The following is a 26,003-nucleotide window of genomic DNA, read 5'->3' as shown; positions in this document are numbered from 1 at the left end:
AGAGCTGTTCGACAGTGGAATTTGCTGCCAAGGAGTGTGGTGGAGTCTCCTACTTTGGAGGTCTTTAAGCAGAGGCTTGACAACCATATGTCAGGAGTGCTCTGATGGTGTTTCCTGCTTGGCAGGGGGTTGGACTCGATGGCCCTTGTGGTCTCTTCCAACTCTATGATTCTATGATTCTATGATTCTTTTAATGGAGCTCCGTGTTATAAAACATACCAATCCTTCTAATCTAGTGTTTTCCAAACTTAGAATTATTCTGCATTCCTCTTGATCGTTTAATCTTACCAGCATACACCTTATTGTGGGTGGGTGGGTGGGGGAGAGATTATTATTAGTAGTAGTATTGCTGTTGGCCTCCATCTGTCTCAGCATATTAGTTGTTGTTGTTTAGTTGTTTAGTCGTGTCCGACTCTTCGTGACCCCATGGACCAGAGCACGCCAGGCACTCCTGTCCTCCACTGCCTCCCGCAGTTTGATCAAACTCATGCTGGTAGCTTCAAGAACACCATCCAACCATCTCATTCTCTGTCGTCCCCTTCTCCTTGGGCCCTCCATCTTTCCCAACATCAGGGTCTTTTCCAGGGAGTCTTCTCTTCTCATGAGGTGGCCAAAGTATTGGAGCCTCAGCTTCAGGATCTGTCCTTCCAGTGAGCGCTCAGGGCTGATTTCCTTCAGAATGGAGAGGTTTGATCTTCTTGCAGTCCATGGGACTCTCAAGAGTCTCCTCCAGCACCATAATTCAAAAGCATCAATTCTTCGGCGATCAGCCTTCTTTATGGTCCAGCTCTCACTTCCATACATCACTACTGGGAAAACCATGGCTTTTACTATACGGACCTTTGTTGGCAAGGTGATGTCTCTGCTTTTTAAGATGTTGTCTAGGTTTGCCATCGCCTTTCTCCCAAGGAGCAGGCGTCTTTTAATTTCATGACTGCTGTCACCATCTGCACTGATCATGGAGCCCAAGAAAGTAAAATCTCTCACTGCCTCCATTTCTTCCCCTTCTATTTGCCAGGAGGTGATGGGCCCAGTGGCCATGATCTTCGTTTTTTTGATGTTGAGCTTCAGACCATATTTTGCGCTCTCCTCTTTCACCCTCAATAAAAGGTTCTTTAATTCCTCTTCACTTTCTGCCATCAAGGTTGTGTCATCTGCATATCTGAGGTTGTTGATATTTCTTCCGGCAATCTTAATTCCGGCTTGGGATTCATCCAGCCCAGCCTTTCGCATGATGAATTCTGCATATAAGTTAAATAAGCAGGGAGACAATATACAGCCTTGCCGTACTCCTTTCCCAATTTGGAACCAATCAGTTGTTCCATATCCAGTTCTAACTGTAGCTTCTTGTCCCACATAGAGATTTCTCAGGAGACAGATGAGGTGATCAGGCACTCCCATTTCTTTAAGAACTTGCCATAGTTTGCTGTGGTCAACACAGTCAAAGGCTTTTGCATAGTCAATGAAGCAGAAGTAGATGTCTTTCTGGAACTCTCTAGCTTTCTCCATAATCCAGCGCATGTTTGCAATTTGGTCTCTGGTTCCTCTGCCAGCTTGCACTTCTGGGAGTTCTCGGTCCACATACTGCTTGAGCCTTCCTTGTAGAATTTTAAGCATAACCTTGCTAGCGTGTGAAATGAGTGAAATTGTGCGGTAGTTGGAGCATTCTTTGGCACTGCCTTTCTTTGGGATTGGGATGTAGACTGATCTTCTCCAATCCTCTGGCCACTGCTGAGTTATCCAAACTTGCTGGCATATTGAGTGTAGCACCTTAACAGCATCATCTTTTAAAATTTTAAACAGTTCAGCTGGAATACCATCACTTCCACTGGCCTTGTTATTTGCAGTGCTTTCTAAGGCCCATTTGACTTCACTCTCCAGGATGTCTGGCTCAAGGTCAGCAACCACACTACCTGGGGTGTACGAGACATCCATATCTTTCTGGTATAATTCCTCTGTGTATTCTTGCCATCTCTTCTTGATATCTTCTGTTTCAGTTAGGTCTTTACCACTTTTGTCCTTTATTATGGTAATCTTTGTACGAAATGTTCCTTTCATACTCCCGATTTTCTTGAACAGATCTCTGGTTCTTCCCATTCATACTAATACAGCATATTAGTATTATTTATTAATTTATTAATATTAGTCTTAGCATATTAGTACTATTTATTATTTATTGCCAAGGGCCTTCTGGTGGTTCCCTCTCTGCGGGAAGCCAAGTTACAGGGGACCAAGCAGAGGGCCTTCTCGGTGGTGGCTCCTGCCCTGTGGAACACCCTCCCATCAGATATCAAGGAAATAAACAGCTATCTGACTTTTAGAAGACATCTGAAGGCAGCCCTGTTTAGGGAAGCTTTTAAAGTTTGAAGTTTTTTTCTGTTTTTAGTCCTCAGTTGGCAGCCGCCCCGAGTGGCTGGGGAAACTCAGCCAGATGGGCGGGGTATACATAATAAAACATGACCCCAGTCAAGCTTGCAAAAATTTATCATTTGCCCGATAACAAATGTTGGAAATGTAAAGAAACTGAAGGTACATTCTTTCACTTTTGGTGGACGTGCCCAAAGATTAAGGCTTTCTGGGAAATGATATATAATGAACTGAAAAAGGTATTTAAATATACCTTTCTGAAGAAACCAGAGGCCTTTCTCCTGGGCATGGTCGGCCAATTGGTGTCAAAGAAAGACAGAACATTTTTTATGTACGCAACAACAGCAGCAAGAATACTTATTGCAAAGTATTGGAAGACACAAGATCTACCCACTTTGGAAGAATGGCAGATGAAGGTGTTAGACTATATGGGACTAGCAGAAATGACTGGCAGAATCCGAGACCAGGAAAGAGAGATGGCAGAAGAAGATTGGAAGAAATTCAAGGACTATCTTGGGAAATATTACAAAATTAGTGAATGTTAGAATGATGTTGGATAGAATTTAAGTGGCTATCAGCTGTAATGTTTAAGATAATTGGGGGGGGGGAAAGAAAGGTGTAAAATTAAGTGAAAATTAAGGGCGAGGATTTGCTGAATGAATACTTTGAATTGGAATACAAAAAGGGGAGGCATGAGGAGGTCTGAGAAGTAAGTTAAAAGAAAATAAGTGAATGAAATTATATGTGTTTTTTATTTTTTATTTTTGTTTTTTGTTTTTTTGTATAATCTCTGAAAAGTTAATAAATATATTTAAAAAATAAAATAAAATTATTATTATTATTATTATTATTATTATTATTATTAGTCGTACGACTACAAAAGGTTTAGGAGAGCTGTCATGTGTTGCATCCTCTCGATAGCTTTTATTGAGAACTACATACTGGCAATATGGAGAACAAATGGATGAATCCCTAAAAATTGGTGGGCAGCCCTTCTCCCTCCTCGGGGAAAAGCCCCCAAGAGCCGCACACACGCTCCACACGGCTCTTTAAAGGGAGCACTGAGCAGAGTCTCCCGCCTGCATTCGCTCCATAAGACGCACACACATTTCCCCTTACTTTTTAGGAGGGGGAAAGTGCGTCTTATAGAGCGAAAAATACGGTATATCCTAACAGGCAGAAACTTCTGGGGCTTTGGGGAGAAGGTGCCAGCCTAGTTCCCCTAGTCCAGTGAGGGCATGCCAGTGCTATCCATTATGACCCCGAGGTCTCATTCCTCTTCCGCCAGCCCAGAATCCAAGGTGTGTATATGTAAAATTAGGGCTTGCATGCGGAGCTCTGGTGGACTCTGGCAATCAGGGCAAATGCCATCCATCGGGGGGAGGAAAACCAAAGAGAAGAGATGGAGCCTTTGTGACCAGGCCAGGGAGAGCGATAACTGAAACGAAGGGTGAGACTTTGCCTGCCGTTGTGCTCTCTCTCAAACCTTGGGAGTGGAAGGGACCAGACGGTGAGAAGGAAGGATGAGATCATGAGATGACAAAGTGGTGGGGTGGTGGGGAAGGTGGAGGGGAGGAGACCAGCAAATGCCCCCTCCTGGGACCGTCAATATTGTTTTGAAACGAGACAGCAGCGCTCCATCTCTGCGCCTGGACTCCAAATGTGTCCATCATCATCTTATGTAAATTGATTTGCTCCAATTCCAGGCTCCAAAGCGACTTGATGCTGATGGAAGAGGCTTTGGAAGGGAAATTCAAGAGAAGGTTGGAGTCTCTGATTGGGCCCATCAAGCCCTTCTGAATCGCCTCTCTGTCAAAGGAAAGGGTGTCCCACGATCCTTCTGGCTGCTAAAATATGAGCCAGATAATGCTCCTAATGGACATTGCCTCTGGCATGAACTCCTCAAGGGAGAACCGTCTATATGTAGAGATCACAAAGCCAGTTATGGACAGCATTGGCATTTTATTTTTAAATCCCACTTTATCCCAAAGGGTTTTTATTTTATTTTTAATGTGGGAGGGGATCAAAACTGGCCCAATCCATCCAAAACTAAGCATTTTTATGCCCCAATTTGGTTTGCAGGAGAGTTAAGCCTGTGCTGAACTCTTTCCCGCTGAAATCACAATGCAAGGAGCAGGAGGGGCAAAAACCCAACATTAGAGCCGCAGTTGAAACGGATATAAATTCACTGTACTCTTTTTGGCCCCTGCTAAACGACAAGCCTACCTGGATATTTAGAAAGTTGACTCAAGTTTTCGTCTGCTTTTAGCACATCATCATTTTGACCTAGTGAAACTAACTGTTGTTGAGTTTTCTTACCGATAATTCTATGGTTAAACCAGTCTTTCCCAGCCTGGTGGTCTCCATATGTTTTGGATGACTGCATCAATTAGTCCAAAAAAAACGGCCATAGAATCATAGAAGTGTAGAGTTGAGAGGGATCCCCAAAGGTCATCTAGTCGAACCCCCTGCAATGCAGGAATCTCAGCTAAAGCATCCCTGACAGATGGACATCCAACCTCTGCTTCGAAACCTCCATTGAAGGAGAATCCAACACCTCCCGAGGGAGACCGTTCAAATGACAAGCAGCTCCAGCTGGCAAAAAGTTCTTTCTGGCATTTAGACGAAATCTCCATAACACATTTGTTAAAAATGTTGGCATCTGTTCACCCAGATACTGCCATCTATTGCTGTGAAAATGGAGCCTTTTTTTAAGAGTCATCGTGCTACTTGACTGTGTGGACGTTCCTATACAGTGGCACCTTGGTTCTCAAATGCTTTGGTACTCAAACAGCTTGGAACCCAACTTGGAAGTGTTTCAGTTTGCAAGCTTTTTTCAGAAGCTGAACGTGAGTGTTACACTTCCAATTTGAGTGCTTCTGTTTTGAGTGTTACGCTGAGGTCTGTCTGTTTTTGCTATTTATTTTGCATTTATGTTTTCGTGGCTTTCTGTTTTTGTGACTGTGCAGAACCTAGTTCACCTACTGATTGGCTGATTGATTGTGAGACTGCAGTACATTTCATTTTAAGGATCTATGGTCTCGTTAGGCAGTAAAATTCATATTAATTGCTGTTTTAGGGGTTGTTTTCAAAAGTCTGGAACGGATTAATCAATTTTGTACTACTTCGTATAGGAAAGCACACCTTGGTTTTGGAATGCTTTGGTTTTGGAACAGACTTCCAGAACGGATTAAGTTTGAGAACCAAAATACCACTGTATTTTGCTGTTTGCAGGGGTTTATTTGACTTTGCTCCGCTTTGAAAAAACTCCCCAGAAAGCATCAAAAGCAGCAATGTGCCAATCAGAGATCCAAAACTACCTTTTGAAAGGCATTCTGCATGCTTGGATATTTTTTAAAAAGCAAACAGAGGAATGCAGTTGCATACCAGAAATTTAGGATCACACAATTAATGTGCTCTATTGCTATGGTGCAACAATTTCATTCTTTTATTATCGACAAAAATTTGTCAGGAATGTGATGTTCTAAAAAGTGAAGGAAAGCAATTGTGAAATTGCAAAACAGAGAAGAGGCAAAACAAATCAGCACAAATAAATTAGGATGGAAGTAAGATGAGCGCTCATTACTGTATAACCTCCCTGGAAGCAAATTGGAATTACCAGAGTTACCGTATTTTTTGCTCTGTAAGACTCACTTTTTCCCTCCTAAAAAGTAAGGGGAAATGTGCGTCCTATGGAGCGAATGCAGGCTGCGCAGCTATCCCAGAAGCCAGAACAGCAAGAGGGACTGCTGCTTTCACTGCACAGTGATCCCTCTTGCTGTTTTGGCTTCTGAGATTCAGACTATTTTTTTTCTTGTTTTCCTCCTCCAAAAAGTAGGTGCGTCTTGTGGTCTGGTGTGTCTTATAGAGCGAAAAATATGGTACTTAGTACATTTTGGAAAGTTGTTTTGTTTGCGATGCATTTGGACACCAAAATTTGGGTGTCTTAACCACATTTTGCATGATGGTTCCTGAGATCAAAGAGCAGGTTGTGGTCTATGTGTAGACACAACCATTTCAAATCAAGAGGGTGGGTAGTCTTTCAGAACCACACTGGATTTTGGGGTTTCTCAGAATTCCCAAGCAATGCCAGGGGCAAAGCTGCGAATCCTCAGGACAAAGAAGGCATCGTATAATCTCCACGCAGGAAGAGGTATATCTGTTTACTTCGGTTCTTCCCAGTTTCTCATTTTTCCAGTCAGCACCAACACTTTGAATTGTGCTTGGAAATGTACTGGGAGCCCACAAAGGTCTTTCAAGACAGGTATTATGTGGTCTGGGTGGCTGCTTCCAGTCACCCATCTAGTTGCCACATTCTGGATTAGTTGTTGTTTCCGGGTCACCTTCAAAGGTAGCCCCACGTAGAGTGCATGGCAGTAGTCCAAGCAGAAGCATGCAAAACAGTCGGCAGGCAGGGTGGGTCTCAGCCTACATGCACCACTCTGGCAAGACAGTCCACGGAGAGGTAGGGTCTCATCCTGCATACCAGATGGAGCTGGTAGACAGCTGCCCTGGACACAGAACTGACCTGTGCCTCCATGGACAGCTGTGAGTCCATAATGACTCCCAGATTGTGCACCTAGTCTTTGAGGGGCACAGTTACCCCATTCAGGACCAGGGAGTCCACCACACCCGCCTGCCCCCGGTCCCCCAAAACAGCACTTCTGTCTTGTCAGGATTCACCCTCAATCTGTTAGCCATCATCCATCCTCCAACCGCCTCCAGACCCTTACACAGGACCTTCACTGCCTTCACTGGTTCTGATACGAAAGAGAATTAGAGCTGGGTATCATCTGCATACTGATGAACACCCAGCTCTACCTGACTTCTGCAAAGCGATTTCCCCATGTGAAACACATTTTCTATGGCTTTCCCTCCACAAATATATGCATTGGCGTGCACACTTCATAAACACTTCATAACGGTCTACGGATCCTTTTTGCACCATTACTCAGATGGAGAACTGCGTTGCAAAATCTGGGCGAGTGTGCCTGTCGAAGGAGGGAGTTCTGTGCTTTGGTTCGCGTGCATGTTTTCAGAAAGCACAAATCACGCACGTCTGTCCTCAAACGCAAACAACCCTACGTTTCCTCCTGCAGCCCTGGTCTCTGCGCAGAAGAATAAACGGGCAGAAATCTGACATCAGCAAGATTCCCCAATGGGAATCCTGCAAGCGGGATTCGAACGCAAGATTCCTCTCCGGCTCCCGAGGCTTCCAGCAACTGGAAGTGGACCGGACTGGTCCACAACAGCAGACTTAACATATAGAATAAGAGAACAAGAAGAACACACATTTAAAGAAGGTTGGGAAACGTTTGCTGAATATATGGGAAATACCATATTTTTTGCTCTATAAGACTCACTTTTTCCCTCCTAAAAAGTAAGGGGAAATGTGTGTGCGTCTTATGGAGCGAATGCAGGCTGCGCAGCTATCCCAGAAGCCAGAACAGCGAGAGGGATTGCTGCTTTCACTTTGCAGCGATCCCTCTTGCTGTCCTGGCTTCTGAGATTCAGAATATTTTTTTTCTTGTTTTCCTCCTCCAAAAACTAGGTGCGTCTTGTGGTCTGGTGCGTCTTATAGAGCAAAAAATATGGTAGTTGTGTACAACTGAAAACACTGGCAGCATTAAGATAAATCTAGCAGTGTAAAAAAGTTTTGGTGGATGCAATAATTGGATACTGAATGGTATAGTTTTTTTGCAAAATATGCAGGGATTTATGATATATAAAATGAACCACGTAAAGAGAAGAAGGGAAGTCACTGACATCCTAAGGATGTAAAATGAGTATTTTAAATTGTAAAACAGAAAACTTAAATAAAATTGTATACAAAAGGGGGGGGGGAGTGGACAGGACTGGAGTCCAAACAAGCTGAAGACATAGTCAATTATTTAGGCTTCAGGAAGCTCCAAGATGCTCTCTTGATTTCTCTGCAAGAGATGAGCGCAGCTCCTCCTCTTGACATGATTTAGTCAGAGGGTCGGAATGCCCATTTTCATTTCAGTGCTAAACGCATCTTCGCAGGCTCAATAGGGCACTTGCCGTCAGGATTAATGGGATCGGAGAAGGGCCAGCGCTCTCCCCCCCCACCCCCCAGAGCTCGCTTATTACAGGTTACATTTTGACAGGGGTGCCTGTGCATCTGGAGAAGAATATTTAGCTCATCTCAACCAATTAGCATAGTAATTAAATATAACATGGAAATGAGGAAACAGGGCCAGCTCTTGCTATTATTACACCGTTTGGCAATAAGTCACAATAGCAAGTAGCAGAAGAGTGTCCTGATTTGCTTCAGGTAGCTGGAATCTTGGGACGAAAGCAGTTCCCCAGTTGGGGGCTGATGGGGCAGTGGGATTACCTGGGGGTGGGGTGCTAAGAGGCACAGCGGCGGCAGGAGGTTGCTGGGAAAGACTTTGAAATGCAGGGATCACTCGATCAGGTCCATCCTTTGAGTTAAATTGAGGCAGCTGAATACTTTTAATTGGATTTGGAATACACGTGCAATTAATTCTCACCGCTTTGAATTCCAATACGTTATCATCTTCCTTGGTGGGTCTTGTTCATCTTAAGACGCACCTGACCATAAGACGCACCTAGTTTTTTGTTGGTTTTTTTATTTTTCAAATACTTTTTATTGCTTTTTTGTAACAACAACAAATAAAATAAATACTCTTACATTCAAAAATCTGCATGCCTTCTTATTTACCCTGTGCCTTATTGCAACTGGACTTCCTTCCATCCCTTCAACGGTTTTCATGTCTCAAATCTTTTCTTACAGTTTCTTATTTATACTCCATCCACATCACAAGATTTACATTAATCCTGCTACAGTTTAAAATTATTACAATTACTCCGTATATATTTAACAAATTTACTCCAATCCTTTTCGAACTTTGCTTCTTTTTGGTTCCGAATCTTATAAGTCAATTTCGCCAATTCTATGTATTCAAACATTTTTGTCTGCCACTCCATTAAAGTTGGGATTTCTTGGGATTTCCATTTCTGAGCCACTAAGATTCTAGCAGCGGTCACTGCACACAGGAATAGTTTGTAATCTTCCTTTTTTAATTCATCCCCTGTTATCCCTAGCAAAATGCTTCTGGTTTCTTTGGGAAAGTGTATTTAAATAGTTTTTTCATTTCATTATATGTTGTTGTTGTTTAGTCCGACTCTTCGTGACCCCCTGGACCAGAACATGGCCAGGCACTCCTGTCTTCCACTGCCTCCCGCAGTTTGGTCAAACTCATGCTGGTAGCTTCAAGAACACTGTCCCACCATCTCGTCCTCCATTGTCCCCTTCTCCTTGTGCTTCCCAAAATCAGGGTCTTTCCTAGGGAGTCTTCTCTTCTCATGAGGTTATATATCATGTCCCATGATGTTTTTAGAGGAGGAAAACAAGAAAAAGAATATTCTGAATGAAATGAAATATTCTGAATGAAACAGTGGATGTATGATTTTTGTGGTTCATGCTGTGGCCACAGACATGTGATTTGACAGTGAGTTTGGGGTAGCCCAATGCAAAAAATCCTGAGGATCCATGTGGATCTGTGCTTTGTAACCATGTTTTTGCACCATTGCGGCCCCACGAAACAGTGGATGCGTGGTGTTTTTGGTGCAGACTGTAGCCATGGACATGCTATGTGATTTGATGGTGAATTTGGGGTGACCCAATGCAAAAATCCTGAGGCTCCATGGGCTTTTACATTGCCCCTCCCAGGCAGCCTCCTTTATCTCTAGCGTCCCTTATCTCCCTCCCGATCGCTTGCTGATCAGCTGCTTCCTTTCAACACCCCTTTCCCTCTTGTTTGCCTTAGTGTCTTTTCCTTAGCTGGAGCAGTTTTTTGCTCCTCCTTTTATTCCAATTTCTCTCCTCATTGCTTGTTTTAGTCTTCCTGTCTCCTCTCCTTGCAAGTTTGCTGTCTTTACCTCCCCCCTCCCAGGCAGTCTCCTTTACCAGCAGCCTTATCTGCCTCCTGATCAGATAAGGCTTTGTTTCAACACCCACTTCCCTGCAAGAAGATCAAACCTCTGCAAGAAGATCAAACCTCTCCATTCTGAAGGAAATCAGCCCTGAGTGCTCACTGGAAGGACAGATCCTGAAGCTGAGGCTCCAATCCTTTGGCCAACTCCAATCCTTTGGCCAACAAGAGAAGACTCCCTGGAAAAGACTCTGATGTTGGGAAAGATGGAGGGCACAAGGAGAAGGGGACAACAGAGGATGAGATGGTTGGACAGTGTTCTTGAAGCTACGAACATGAGTTTGACCAAACTGCGGGAGGCAGTGGAAGACAGGAGTGCCTGGCGTGTTCTGGTCCATGGGGTCACGAAGAGTCGGACATGACTAAGCAACTAAACAACCACCACCAATTTTTTATCATTATTACTATTGTTATTAAAAAGACCAATGGGACACTCTGGGAGAAAAATGACTGGTGGTTGAAGGGAACTCAATGGGAGTCTGGTGTGTTCCCTAGCAATCCTCACATTCTTGCGCATTCGTATGTAGAAGAACACACAGTGAAAAGGAATCTTTTTGAAAGAGGGGCATATTTAAAATGCTGGATGCCCAAAGGTTATGAGAAATGTGAGCCCATCACGGAAGCTCAAGCACCGAGCCTGTTCAAATGCCCCTGACATTTTAGTCTCTGGACTTCATATTCTGTCATTGCACAGGGTTGGGCTGGATGACCCTGTGGTGTCCCTTACAATTCTATGAGTTACTGTAGAACCTGCCAAGCTGGTTGCGCTGTGTTTAGGGGCCCGCATCCTGCCCGCAGCCCCACCACGGATGATGCCCTTGCCCTATGATACCACCTGGACCACCAGCTGCCGGTGTTTTGTTCCCCAAGCAGCCCAACAAAAGCGCAAAGTTTAATTGGCGCCTGACATATGCAAGCGATAGCGTGATAAATCGGAGAGGACCCGCGTGCCTCTCTTGCTAAAAGTCTCTGATTTCCCTATTTATTTATTTGTTAAGTCACCTGCTATCCTCTGAGCTTGCAGAACCAATTAAGAAGCTAGAAGGGTCGAGGATGGAGGGGGGCGGCGGTTTTCCTCGCCCTCACCTGGCGATCTTCTTCGCACGGAGACGCTAATCCACCCACACCTCCAATTGCCACCGGTGCCCAGAAATAATTCCCCTCTCTCTTTGGCAAGCACCTGCTAATCCCCACCCCCCGCTCCCTTGCACACCTGGAGGCTTCGAGGCCACCTCCCCCTTTCCCTTGCGGCTTCAAAAGGTCTATCCGGAAGGCTGCTCGCGCTCCGGAGACGCGCCGGCGTGATATAAAAGGGGGTCCGGGCTGCAGCTGAAACCTCGCAGACGCGGCGCCAGGAGGAGGAATCAGAGACCACGAGGCATCGCAGCGCCAGGTAAGTCTTCCCGAGGCTCCTCTACCGCCCAGCCACTTGGATGCCCGCCTGCAGACAGGACAGGTGGTACTCCAACAGGTGCGCTCTTCCCCTCCGCACCTTTCATCACTCACCTTGACCCGCCTGGAAGGAGGTGGGGAGATGATCTCTCCAAAGGTGGCAGAAGGACCATAGCTGTCAACTTTCCCCCTTTTTAAAAAGGGAAATGCCCTTATTCCGAATAGGATTCCTCGCGAGAAAAGGGGAACGTCGACAGCTATGCAGAAGGAAGACTTTTTCTTTCTTTCCGTTCGCCTGTTCTGTGAAGCGGGGCAAGACGGACGAGGAGCAAGGCATTAAATAAAGGAGAGGGAAAGTTTTAAGACAGGAGTTGGGGTAAGAGGAGCAGAATCACAGAATCTGAGTTTTGTAGGGTTGTGGAGCTGGAAAGGGGGCCCTGATGGTCATCGAGCCCAACCCCGCTGTTATGCAGGCTGTGTGGCGTGGAAGGTAAAGCAAACTTGTACATGTATAAAAGCATAGAAATGTAGTTGGAAGGGGTCCTGGGGTCATCTAGTCTAACCCGCTGCAATGCAGGAATCTCAGCTAAAGCGTGGTGTAGTGGTTAAGAGCGGTAGTCACGTAATCTGGGGAACCGGGTTCGTGTCTCCGCTCCTCCACATGCAGCTGCTGGGTGACCTTGGGCCAGTCACACTTCTTTGAAGTCTCTCAGCCCCACTCACCTCACAGAGTGTTTGTTGTGGGGGAGGAAGGGAAAGGAGAATGTTAGCTGCTTTGAGACTCCTGAAGGGGAGTGAAAGGCGGGATATCAAATCCAAACTCTTCTTCTTCTTCTTCTTCCATGACAGATGGCCACCCAACCTCTGCTTAAAAACCTCCAAGATAGGAGAGTCCATCACCTCCTGAGGGAGTCCGTTGGCTCTCACTGTCAGAAAGTTATCTTTGACGTTAAGCTGGCATCTCCTTTCTTGTGACTTGAAGCTATGAGTTCGAGTCCTACCCTCCAGAGTAGGAGGAAACAATATTGCTTCATCCTCCATATGGCAGCTCAAAAGGATCCCTTTATTGTTTGGAATGGGTGCATTTTCAATGGGCCCAATCCACCAGGGAGTTAGTTCTCTCTTGCGCTCCCCCATTCAGCTGAAAGGGAGCTCTCTGTAAGAGTGAATTCATATTAATTTACACCTTTGCACAGACGCAAAAACTTTTCTTTCGGTCCACACAACTGGGTTGCTCAAGAGGCGGAAATCCCTTTCCCCACCTGACTTAATTCTTTCTCTCTCACACTTGCTGTTTCTCTCACTCCCTCACAAACACGGTTGAGTAAAGACAATCGCCTTTATCCACATCTGTAGTCGTAGATGCGATCCCCGAAGGCACTGTTGTTATTGCAGATTTATTCATTTGGAACTGAAGAAGGCAGAAGATTGCTGTCTCCTAGGTACACCTTTTTAAAGCTATGGCACAACTTATAAGGGATAAAACCTGTTTATGCCTCATTAAAAACAGCTTTAACCCTGACCACTTCTTCCAGCTTCACATCTAATTTTAAGAACATAAGGTGCTCAGGGTAGGGAAAGCAGAATAATAATAATAATAATAATAATAATAATAATAATAATAGTTTTAATCTGTATGTGGGGGGATACAACTTTTGTAATTATGCCTTTTTTTTGTTCTGTAGTGAGATATATTGAAAAGGATCAAATTCGCTGAGGAAAAGGAGATAACCCAGGAGGGTTGGACTAGATGGCCCTCATAATAATAATAATAATAAATTTTATTTATACCCCGCTCTCCCCAGCCAAGGCCGGGCTCAGGGCGGCTCACAAGCAATAAATAAAAACAAGTTGAATGAATACAACTTAAAAACAAGATTAAAATACAACATTGAAACATTAAAACTTCAAATTTCTATGATTCTTACTCAGAGTAGACCCACTGAAATGAATGACTTCATGTTAGTTGCATGTATTCTATACTCCAAGTAGCAATAGCATTGAATAATACCCTTTCTTCCCTCTGTTGTGGGAGAGGAGACTGCTATGTTTGCATTGTTCAGAGGCAGGAAGATTTCAGGACAGCAGAACCGAAGGGATGGGCTCCAACTTCTAAAATTTGTAGTTGGAAACCTTCTGTTTCCCTTGATCTGTTTGTTGACTTTTCTGTACTGATTTCTGGTCCAAAAAAACCTTACCCCCCCTCCACCCCAGCACTGGAAATGCCCATCCTTTTTTTATAGCGCAGCCAGAGTGCTCAAAACCTCCTGCATCCCTTTACCTTGCCATGGAAACAGCAGCTGGACGGTAAGTTTAGGTGGTTAACCTCCTAATACAGGTAAGACAGGTGAGCCCAGGAGCATCACACCAAAGGGAAATGGAGAGAAGGTTCTCTCCTTCTGCCACAGCGCTAGAACACGATGAAGGTGAACATTGGGAGATTCGGGACAGGGAAAACAAAGGGCCTTGCACAGTTGAACTATGGAACTCGCTTCCTCAGGAGGCAATGATGATACAATGATACGATACGATAATCTTTATTGTCATTGTCCCATACAGAACGAAATTGAAAAATCTACATAAGACATTCAAAAACCAACAAGCCTGCTATCCCAGCTATCCCAACCTGGTTAGCCCCCTAAAAACTCTGATACCCCATTTTTAAATACAATATACTCCCATACAGACTCCTTAGGTAAAGGGACCCCTGAGCATTAGGTCCAGTTGTGACTGACTCTGGGGTTGCGGCGCTCATCTCACTTTATTGGCCAAGGGAGCCGGCGTACAGCTTCCAGGTCATGTGGCCAGCATGACTAAGCCGCTTCTGGCGAACCAGAGCAGCGCATGGAAACGCTGTTTACCTTCCCACCGGAGCGATACCTATTTATCTATTTGCACTTTGACGTGCTTTCGAACTGCTAGGTTGGCAGGAGCAGGGACCGAGCAACGGGAGCTCACCCCGTCACGGGGATTCGAACTGCCAACCTTCTGATCGGCAAGCCCTAGGCTCTGTGGTTTAACCCACAGTGCCACCCACATCCCTACAGGCTCCTTACACTGTGTTTAAAACCAAAATCACATTTGGATAGAAACTGTTTCTCGGGCGGCTAGTCCTAGTCTTTATAACCCTGTACCTTCTTCCAGAAGGCAGAAGCTGAAAGAGATCATTTCTGGGGTGCGCACTATCCTGCGCGATCTCTGCAGCTTTCTTATGGCACCTGGAAGCGTAGATTTGATCCAAGGTGGGAAGAGTGCGCCCAATTATTCTCTCCACAGTCTTTACAACCCTGGACAGCATTGTTTTTTCCCTGATCGTGCAACTCCCAAACCACACACACACACACATAAGTTAATACACTCTCCACAGTGCAATGGTAAAATGCCATCAACAGGTCCTTTTAGAGATTGTTTTTCCGGAGGCTTCTCAGAAAATATAACATCTGCTGTGCTCTATTCATCAGGTCTTTGCTGTTTTCTCCCCAGGTTAGGTCAACAACTTTGATGGCTTTAATAAGAGGATTAGGCAAATTCATTTGGGGGGGGGAAGGCTATTGATGGTTACTAGCCAGGAGGGTGGGCTTCCTTTTGGCCCGATCTAGCAGATTCTTCTTACGTTCTTAAAGTCTTACGTTCTTAAAGCACATGGCTAAACTATGCAACTCCCTCCCACTTGAAACAGGGGCAGCTTCAGAATTTAGATGGCTCCCAAAGAAGATGAGGATTATTAAGTGTCATTGCAATTCATTTATTAATCGCCTTTAACATCAGTCATTAGGCAATTTACACACAAAATATTAAAACCAGTTAAAAAGGTTATTTATGTACGCCACTAAGGCAGCCCATGTTTTGTTATCCCAAAAATGGAAAACGAGTAAGTTTGTAAATAAGAATGGCAGCTTAAACTGATCGAATACATGCAGCTTGCAGACTTAACATATAGAATTAAGCGAACAAGAAGAACATACATTTAGAGAAGGTTGGAAAATGTTTATTGAATATATGGGGGGGAATTGTCTACACTTGACAACACTGGCAGCATTAAGATAAATTCAACAGTGTAAATAAGTTTTGATGGATGTAATAATTGAATACTGAATGGTATAGTTTATGTAAAATAAGCAGGGATTTATGATATGCAAAATAAACCATGGAAAGAGAAGGGAAGTCATTGATATCTTAAGGATGTTTAAATGAGTATTCTAAATTGTAAAACAGAAATATATATCTACAAAAGCAGCCAAATACATTTAAAACAAGACTGACACCTTAGCAAGCAGACAGTCCATGATAAAGACCCATTTAATGTATTTTTAATCTTTGTTGGAAGCCGCCCAGATGAGCAGGATACAAATAGTAGATTATTATTATTATTATTATTATTATTATTATTATTATTAAGGTTATTATTATTATTTCATCATCTGGAAGAACCTGTTGGAACAAAAACACCTTCAGCTCTTTCCAGAAAGTGCAGATTGTGAGTGCCTGTTGTCTCTCTGGAGGAATACTGTTCCACAGAACAGGGGCAGCCACGTTAAAAGCCCTGCTTTGAGTTGCGGGGGGTTGGTCTGGATGTCCCTTGGGGGACCCCACCCAACTTTACAGTTCTATGATCTGTTAGCCAGGTTCTTCTACTAAAGTGAGATCTGGACCAGGGGCATGCATAAAACTGGCAATTTTGGGGGAATAAGTGTGTAATTAGATAAAGGAAATTACTCGCCAGCATATTGCGAGGTCTCCAGAGCTTGCGTTACTGAATTTGTATTTAAACGAGAAGCAGGACTCAGTGGCTAAACCACTAAGGGGATTTATTTTAGTGGCAACATTCTGGAAGGAAGGTGCTAACTCAAACTCTTGGTACAGTGGAAACTCAGTTTTTGAACGTCTCAGAAGCCAAGTGTTTTGGCTTTCAAATGCCAAAAACCTGGACATAACTGCTTTGGTTTTGGAATGCTTTTTGGAAGCTGAACATGCCAGGAGGCTTCCGTATTGAGTTTTCCGGATGTAAATGCTTTCGTAAATGCATGCTTTGGTTTTTGTACGTTTCGGAAGTCTAATGGTCTTCCAGAATGGATTACGTTCGAAAACCAAGGTGCCACTGTACAAGAGAAGATGGAATATTGCCCTTGTGGAAAAACTGATCCACAAATTTAGGGAAGTTTTTAATGTTTGGTGTTTTATCGTGTTTTTAATATATACTGTTGGAAGCCATCCAGAGTGGCTGGGGAAAACCGGCCAGATGGGTGGGGTTTAAATAATATATTATTATTATTATTATTATTATTATTATTATTATTATTATTAATTGATTTGTTGTTCTTGTTGAGTCGTTTAGTCATGTCCGCCTCTTCGTGACCCCCTGGACCAGAGCACGCCAGGCACTCCTGTCTTCCACTGCCTCCCGCAGTTTGGTCAAACTCATGCTGGTCACTTCGAGAACACTGTCCCACCATCTTGTCCTCTGTCGTCCCCTTCTCCTTGTGCCCTCCATCTTCCCCAACATCAGGGTCTTTTCCAGGGAGTCTTCTCATGAGATGGACAAAGGATTGGAGCCTCAGCTATTATTATTAATAATAATAATTATGGCTAGCAGGAGCAAAGCCCTGTTGCTGGAGATTTGGTGGAGCTTCATTCCCTTCACAAATTCTGCAGAAAATCAAAGACCAGCGCACTCACTTGTGGATCCCTTAATGAGAACACAGAATCATAGAAATTTACAGTTGGGAGGGACCCTGAGGGTCATCCAGTCCAACCCAGTCCAACTTGTGTATGTACAAGGAGATAAATAGGTACCGTTCCAGCGGGAAGGTAGGCGGCGTTTCTGTGTGCTGCTCTGGTTCTCCAGAAGCGGCTTAGTCCTGCTGGCCACATGACCCAGAACATGTACGCCCGCTCCCTCGGCCAATAAAGCAAGATGAGCGCCGCAACCCCAGAGTCGGCCACGACTGGACCTAATTGTCAGGGGTCCCTTTACCCTTTACCTTTACTTTTATGTACAGGAATATAGGCTTTCATAGTGCGTCTTTGTGGTGTCTCCAGGGAAATTTATAGAATATATAATAGAGAGAGAGACATGGAGCACACATTCACTTGCTCGCATGCTTAGCTGTGACACATAACCAGGATTTGCTGCTATTATGCTTTTTAAAAATTTATTCCAGAATAGTGTTTAATGTAATTGTAGGACAGTTATGGAGTCACATTTAACCCACATATTATGGGTTAGGATACTGACAGAAATACTGCTCTGTACATCCTTATTAGCTATCAGTGTAATATAACTAAAGTATTCGGTTCTTAAAGATAGACAATTCAAGGCAAACTTCTACATTTGCTCCCAATGCATTTCATTATCTATAAACCTTTGCCATACCTTTTTTTAGTCGCAGTATGAGAGTACAAAGCGCAGAAGGAAATTAAATTCCTACGGATTGTGAGAATGGTGCTATATTGCCTGAATGGTTTTCCTCCATGTAAAATGCATAGGCTACAATCTAAAACAGACTTACCGTAAGTTCATTGGTGTATTAAGCTGCTATTATGCTTAATATGGCACCCCTATTTTCTGTCTTGGCAGACCTCCCCAGAGATGCTGAGACTCCAAGGAAGCAGTCTTTGGGCTGCCCTGGGCGTCCTGCTCATCCACTTGGTGGGAGGAGCGCCCAACAACTGCCTGGACAGCGGCTGGTGCCGAGACATGGAGACGGAAGCGGAGGTCGAGGTAAGTGGGCAGGGGGCCGTCGCAGGACTTGGAGAAGCACTTGGAGAGAGGTTGACAACCATATGTCAGGAGTGCTCTGATGGTGTTTCCTGCTTGGCAGGGGGTTGGACTCGATGGCCCTTGTGGTCTCTTCCAACTCTATGATTCTATGATTCTATGATTCTATGATTGGAACTCCCTGCCACAAGATACGGCGATGGCCGCTTGGCTTGAGTGCCTTTGAAGGGGGGGGGCTGTGAGGCATGCTTGTAGAGGAGGAAATGTCCACCAGCAGTGATACCAAAGGCGAGCCTCCCTGCTCCGTGGCAGTTTACCTCTAAAAACAGTTGAGAGCACAGGAAGGCAGAAGTAGACCCACCCTGGAGCCCAAAGAGGGCATTGGTGAGGGTGGAGGAAACCCTCAAGAGACCCGACTTTATTGTTGTTGTTTAGTTGTTTAGTCGTGTCCGACTCTCCGTGACCCCCTGGACCAGAGCATGCCAGGCACTCCTGTCTTCCACTGCCTCCCGCAGTTTGGTCAAACTCATGCTGGCAGCTTCCAGAACACTGTCCCACCATCTCGTCCTCTGTCATCCCCTTCTCCCTGTGCCCTCCATCTTTCCCAACATCAGGCTCTTTTCCAGGCAGTCTTCTCTTCTCATGAGGTGGCCAAAGTCTTGGAGCCTCAGCTTCAGGATCTGTCCTTCCAGTGAGCACTCAGGGCTGATTTCCTTCAGAATGGATCGGTTTGATCTTCTTGCAGTCCATGGGACTCTCAAGAGTCTCCTCCAGCACCAGAATTCAAAAGAGACCCAACTTACAGCTTTGTTTAGGGTGCTCAGTCTCCCCATCTAAGAGCCAAAGTATGGGGTAGCACAGCAGCAGCTTTTCTGAGCATCTTCCAACCTCCTGCCAGCCCCAGAGGTTCAATTCCAGTTGCGGATATTTTTGGCACAGTCTTTTTTGGCACAGATCGCAGAGAGAGTGGCAGGGCGGGCCTTAAAACAGTGTTTAGAAGGTGCTCCCTACTTTTCCCATTTTCGCTCCTGCATGCAGGGTGCTAGAACGCAACACCCATGTAAGTGGAGAGACTCCTGTACGTAAGTAATAGAATCATTCCAACAAATGAAAAATCATTAACAAGTCATTATAATTCCTATGTGGGGGATAAAATCGTGATATGGAGTTCTGAAAACACTGGTGAGAGATGAGAGGCAGGACTGTGATTTGGAAAAAGTTTCGGAATTCAGAGCATGGGAAGTCATAAAATTAAGATTATAATTTGGAAGACAATAGGACTTTTTTATTTTAGTTTTTTATTTTTACAGTGGTATCTCGGGTTACATACACATCAGGTTACATACGCTTCAGGCTACAGATTCTGCTAACCCAGAAATAGTACCTCGGGTTAACACTTTGCTTCAGGATGAGAACAGAAATCGTGTTCCGGCGGCACGGCGTGGCAGCGGGAGGCCCCATTAGCTAAAGTGGTGCTTCAGGTTAAGAACAGTTTCAGGTTAAGAACGGACCTCGGGAACGAATTAACCCGAGGTACCACTGTATTGGATTGTGATTTGATATGTTAATTGGATGTTCTTATTGGAAAATTAATAAATGCGCTAACAAAAAAGCAACAAGTCATTATAATTCCTATCAATGCATCCCAAACACCGTCGAATTCATCCCTACACAATCTGTGTCTAAAAGGAATCCGTTCGTATGTTGCCAGAGTTGTCGTATCTTCTCCCCATTGATCGAAGGGGACCATGACATCGTCTTTCCAGTGAACCAATATCGGTATTTCTGTGCTTAAACCTAGCAGCTCGAAAGCATGCCAGCGAAAGTAGCTAAATAGGTACTGCTGTGGCAGGAAGGTAAACAGCGTTTCCGGACACTCTGGCTTCCATCACGGTGTCCCGTTGCGCCAGAAGCGGTTTAGTCATGCTGGCCACACGATCTAGAAAGCTTTCTGTAGTCAAACTCTGGCTCTGTTGGCCTGAGAAGCGAGACAAGCATAGTCGCCCTTGACTGGAATTAACCATCCAGGGGTCCTTTACCTTTTTGTTTTAGTAGGGCTGTCATATGTCTGGAATGTCCCAGGCACTGCCATGATTCGTCCGTCAAAAATTGAAATTGAATTGAAATACTTTATTGTCACTTGTACAACTTGTATACAGTGAGATTACACCAGCACCCCCCACTCAGCTCTCTTAGTCTTAATTCCCCTCGTTTACTGACACACACACAAACACCAAACCCAAAAGTCAGTTGCCCTGGTGTTATCTTTTCATTCAGCAGCCTAACAGCCCACAGATAGAAGCTGTTCTTTACCCTGTTGGTGTGACTAATCCTGCTTCTATATCTTCTATATCTTCTGCCCGAGCGCAGGAGATCAAGAAAGTGCCGGCCAAGGTGTGAATCATCCCTGAGAAGTTTCCTCACTCTCCTGAGGCAACGTTCTTCCACTATTTCATCCAGCAGATTCACGGGACAGCCCATAATATCTTGTGCTGTATTCACCACCCTCTGTAGGCACTTCTTATCAGATGATGTCAAACCAGCATACCAGACCGTGATGCAGTATGAAAAGACACATGAAATGGCGTCTAGTTTGAATTTTCGGTAAAAATGTCTGGGGAAACCCGGGCGAGTAGTAGCTCACATGATTTTTTTCTGGGCAAATTTCCTAAAAACTTTATTTTGTTTTTGGAGATTTTCCAGAAAATAATAATAAATAATAATAATAATAATAATAATAATAATAATAATAATAATAATAATAATAATTTATTTATACCCCGCCCATCTGACTGGGCTTCCCCAGCCACTCTGGGCGGCTTCCAAATAAATATTAAAATACTGTAATACATCAAACATTAAAAGCTTCCCTAAACAGGGCTGCCTTCAGATGTCTTCTAAAAGTCTGGTAGTTGTTTTTCTCTTTGACATCCGGTGGGAGGGTATTCCATAGGGCGGGTGCCACCACCAAGAAGGCCCTCTGCCTGGTTCCCTGTAACTTGGCTTCTTGCAGTGAGGGAACCACCAGAAGGCCCTCGGTGCTGGACCTCAGGGTCCGGGTAGAACGATGGGGGTTAACAACTTTGCCAAATAAAGCTTGACAGCTACCTGATGGCTAACCACAAGGGTCTCCATCCCCTGTCCCCTTTCTTCATTGCAGGAATGCCTGAGGGCCTGTAGAACCGGTCTCTCGGAAGAAACCCCCGTTTTTCCCGGAAACGGCCACCTGCAGCCACTGTCGGAGAGCATCCGCAAATACGTCATGAGCCACTTCCGCTGGAACGAGTTCGGGAAGGGCAACGGCACCGACCCGGGCCACAAGCGGGAAGAGTTTCCTCACGGCCCTGCCATGGATGCCCTTCCGGCTCGAGGCAGCTGGGAAACCGCCGGGCAGGGCGACCCGGAGACCCCCGAGAGGCAGGAAGGCAAACGGTCGTACGCCATGGAGCACTTCCGCTGGGGTAAGCCAGTGGGGCGGAAGAGGAGGCCCGTCAAGGTCTACCCGACGGCGGAGGACGGAGAGGAGGAACTGGCTGAGAGCTACCCCCAGGAGTTCCGCAGGGACCTCTCCTGGGAGGCGAACCCCGAACTCGGCTCCCCCGAGGAGAACGGCGAGGGCACCCGGTCCGAGGAGGAGGAGGAGGAAGAGGGTGGTGGCCCGCGACCCTGGGAGGCCAAGAAGGACGGCACGGCCTACAAGATGCGCCACTTTCGGTGGAATGTCCCCGCGCCGCCCAAGAAGAAGCGCTATGGCGGCTTCATGAGCCCTGAGCGCAGCCACACGCCCCTAGTGACTCTTTTTAAGAATGCCATCGTCAAAACGGCCTACAAGAAAGGTCAATAGGGGGGTGGGGAGAGGAGAGAGGAGGGGAAGGGAGAGAGAGAGACCAGGGACAAAAAAAGCACCCCCTATATGTTCGGGGTGGTGGAGACCTCAGATCTAGATCCCTTTGGCACATGTCTCATTTAGACCCTGTTAATGATAATCATTTCTTTTCGTTGTCCTCACTTGCTCTGGGTAACTGTGGAACTCGCCGCTTAGGATAAACATTCGTCTTTGCATTCTGGTTTTTGGGTGTTCATGTTATTGTGTTTTTTGGGGGGCGGGGAGGAAAGGTTTGTTTGGCGAAAGATTAAGCCAGGATTGGCCAATCCGGGTGCCGTCCAGAGGTTTCGGACTACAAGTCCCATCAGCTCCAGCCAGCATGGATGATGGGCGTTGTAGTCCCAAACCTCTGCAGGGCGCAGGGACGGCTGAGCCTGGCTTAATCTCCCATCTGTGGTGTCTGCGGAACGAAGCAGGAAGGAAGCCTTATCTTTTGGAGGGGCGCAGAGTATTTTCGTATTTCGAACCAGCTGTACAATACTGTAAATGAAAGGGTTAAAAGATATAAAATAATAATTCTGAGAATAACAATAATACATCTTTTTGCAAACTAAGCGTGGTCTCCAAGACGTCTTTGGGCACGTGGGGGTAGCGTCATGAGTTCAGTGTCTTCCCTCCCTGCTTTGGTTAAAAGTTGCAAGTTGGATCGGCGTTGAAATTTCAGACGGAAAGAATAATTACCGTATTTTTTCGCTCCATAAGAGACACCTTTTTCTTCCTAAAAAGTAAGGGGAAATGTCTGTGTGTCTTATGAAGCGAATGCGTGGTCCCTGGAGCCGAATTGCCCAGGGACAAAAAGCAGATCATGCTTTTTTTAAAAAAAAAAAAAGAGGGAAGGGAGTGTTGAAAGGAAACAGCTGATCGACAAGTGATCAGGGAGGGAGGTAAGGGATGCTAGCAATAAAGGAGGCTGCCTGGGAGGGGGGAGGTAAAAACCCATGGATCCTCAGGATTTTTGCATTGGGTCACTCCAAATTCAACATCAGATCACACAGCATGTCCATGGCTACAGCCTGCACCAAAAAAATCATGCACCTAGTGTTGCCTGGGGCCGCAATGGCACAAAAACGTGGTTACAAAGCATGGATCCACACGGATTCTTAGGATTTTTGCATTGTGTCACCCCAAACTCACTGTCAACTCACATGTCTGTGGCCACAGCATGAACCACAAAAATCATACATCCACTGTTTCGTTCAGAATATTTTTTTTCTTGTTTTCCTCCTCTAAAAACTAGGTGCGCCTTATGGTCAGGTGCGCCTTATGGAGTGAATCTAGGCCAAGGTGCAGGGAAACAGTAGAAGGAGTTTGTGCATCAAAAGCAAGACTCTGCTGGGAGACTGCACTCCTCCATTTCTGCCCTTGGGAAACACGCAAAGCAACAATAAAGCAATGCCTCAGAGCATGTGCAAAGTGCATTGCCAATTGCTAGCTACTGCCCGCTACTGCATAGCCAGCGTCTGGGCCCAATGATTGCACAACCCACAGTTGACTACATCAGGCTTCCAGGCAGAGTTGAATCGCAATCTCTGAGCCTAGAGAGGCTCCAGACTCAGAGTTCAGTTTCCTTGAAGATCAGTGGAGAGTGTGGTGTCTTTAGGATACGTGGTTTCACCTACACAAATAGACAACATGAGCCTAAGACGGGGGGGGGGGGGGCTCCCAGCATCAACACCCCATCAGATCTTGCTTCTCCATTAGTTTGTGCTTTGGATCCAGCACACAGCAAGCAGGTCTCTGTGTCTCCAGCTTCCAATCTGCTTTCAGCTCACCCCCCAAAACTGTTCTCCTACCTAGCAGGTGACAAAGTGGAGGCAAGCCCCCCCCCCGAGCTTTGAGGGCACCCATCCATTAATTGTAGTTCTCGCAACCTGGCTCATTTTGGGGGGGCTGCTAAGGTCATTGCCGCCTCCTCTCTGAGATTCTAACCCTCACAGGACCCCAAGAATTGGGGGAGACTTGGGGAATCACCCAGACGGACCCCCTAGAACCACACCATTGAATCATAAAGTTGGAAGGGATCCTAAGGGGTCATCTAGTCCAACCCCCTGCAATTCAGGAATCGCAGCTAGAGAATCCCTGAGACATGGCCATCCAACCTCTGCTTAATAATAATAGTAATAATAACAATAAATTTTATTTATACCCGGCCAGAGCCGGGCTCAGGGAGGCTAACACCAATAAAATCATAGTAAAAACCCCAATTTAAAATACAGGTTAAAATGCAATTTAAAATGCAGCCTCATTTTAAAAGTAGCCCATGGATCAAGACCATAAGGGGAGGGAAACATAAGGGTCAGACCGAGTCCAGACCCAAAGGCCAGGCGGAACAGCTCTGTCTAACAGGCCCTGCAGAAAGATGTCAAGTCCTGCAGGGCCCTAGTCTCTTGGGACAGAGCATTCCACCACATTGGGGCCAGCGCTGAAAAGGCCCTGCCCTAGTTGAAACCAATCTAACCTCCTTGAGGCTTGGGACCTCTGAAGTGTTGTTATTTGTGGACCTTAAGGTCCTCCGTGGGACATACCAGGAGAGGCGGTCCTGTAGGTATGAGGTTCCTAAGCTACAAAGGGCTTTAAAGGTCAAAACCAGCACCTTAAACCTGACCCTATGCTCCACTGGGAGCCAGTGCAGCTGGTAGAGCACTGGGTGAAAATGCTCCCATGGCAGGGACCCCGTGAGGAGCCTCGCTGCAGCATTCTGCACCCACTGGAGGTTTTGGGTCAGCTTCAATGGCAGCCCCGCATAGAGTGAGTTACAGTAATCAAGCCTGGAGCTGACTGTCGCATGGATCACAGTGGCCAGATCAGGGCAAGAAAGGTAGCGACCAACTGCTTAATACAGCGGAGATGGAAAAATGCCACCTTTGCATGCTCAAGAACCTCTAAGGAAGGAACCCTTGAGAGAGAGACCGTTCCACGTTCCACGGCCAAACTCTTACCACCACAAAATTCTTCCGAATGTTTAGTTGGAATCTCCTTTTTTTGGAGCAGATATAGCCAGATAGGTAAGACCATCAGAATAAGCGACCTCTCAGCCTTCTCCAGGCAAAACATACCCAGCTCCTTCAACCACTCCTCATAAGGCTTGGTTTCCAGACCCTTGATCATCCTGGTTGCCCTCCTCTGCACACCTTCCAACTTGTCAACATCCTTCCTAAATTGCAGTGCCCAGAATTGGACACCGTATTCCAGTTGTGGTCTGACTAAGGCAGAATAGAATGGGACTATGACTACCCTTGGATGCGGGTGGCACTGTGGTCTAAACCACAGAGCCTAGGACTTGCTGATCAGAAGGTTGGTGGTTCGAATCCCTGCGACGGGGTGAGCTCTCGTTGCTCGGTCCCCGCTCCTGCCAACCTAGCAGTTCGAAAGCACGTCAAAGTGCAAGTAGATAAATAGGTACCACTCCGGCGGGAAGGTAAACGGCATTTCTGTGCGCTGCTCTGGTTCGCCAGAAGCGGCTTAGTCATGCTGGCCACATGACCCAGAAGCTGTACGCCGGCTCCCTCTGCCAATAACACGAGATGAGCGCTGCAACCCCAGAGTCGGTCACAACTGGACCTAGTGGTCAGGGGTCCCTTTACCTTTATGACTTCTCTTGATCTGGACACTCGACTTCTGTTGTTGCAGCCCAGAATAGTGTTAGCTTTTATTTGCTGCT

At 45.7% G+C, this 26,003-nt stretch overlaps 1 protein-coding gene across 2 annotated transcripts; it reads left to right on the top strand.

The window, feature by feature from the left end:
- Positions 1–11,650: 11,650 nt before the first annotated feature.
- On the top strand, positions 11,651–22,896 carry POMC (proopiomelanocortin). 2 transcript variants are annotated; one of them, XM_082217926.1, is made up of 3 exons: positions 11,651–11,739; positions 18,316–18,459; positions 21,617–22,896. In XM_082217926.1, exons 2-3 carry the CDS (start codon positions 18,328–18,330, stop codon positions 22,298–22,300), a joined length of 816 nt encoding a protein of 271 aa, XP_082074052.1. In that variant the 5' UTR covers positions 11,651–11,739; positions 18,316–18,327; the 3' UTR covers positions 22,301–22,896. The 2 variants fall into 2 exon arrangements, with proteins under 2 accessions (XP_082074052.1, XP_082074053.1); XM_082217927.1 differs by lacking the exon at positions 11,651–11,739 and adding an exon at positions 16,166–16,215.
- Positions 22,897–26,003: the final 3,107 nt, after the last annotated feature.

This window comes from Podarcis vaucheri (assembly GCF_965113315.1).
Source record: "Podarcis vaucheri genome assembly, chromosome: 3".
Taxonomy (NCBI): domain Eukaryota; kingdom Metazoa; phylum Chordata; class Lepidosauria; order Squamata; family Lacertidae; genus Podarcis; species Podarcis vaucheri.
Note: the sequence above shows the minus strand (reverse complement) of the source record. Positions and strands in the feature narration are given on the sequence as shown.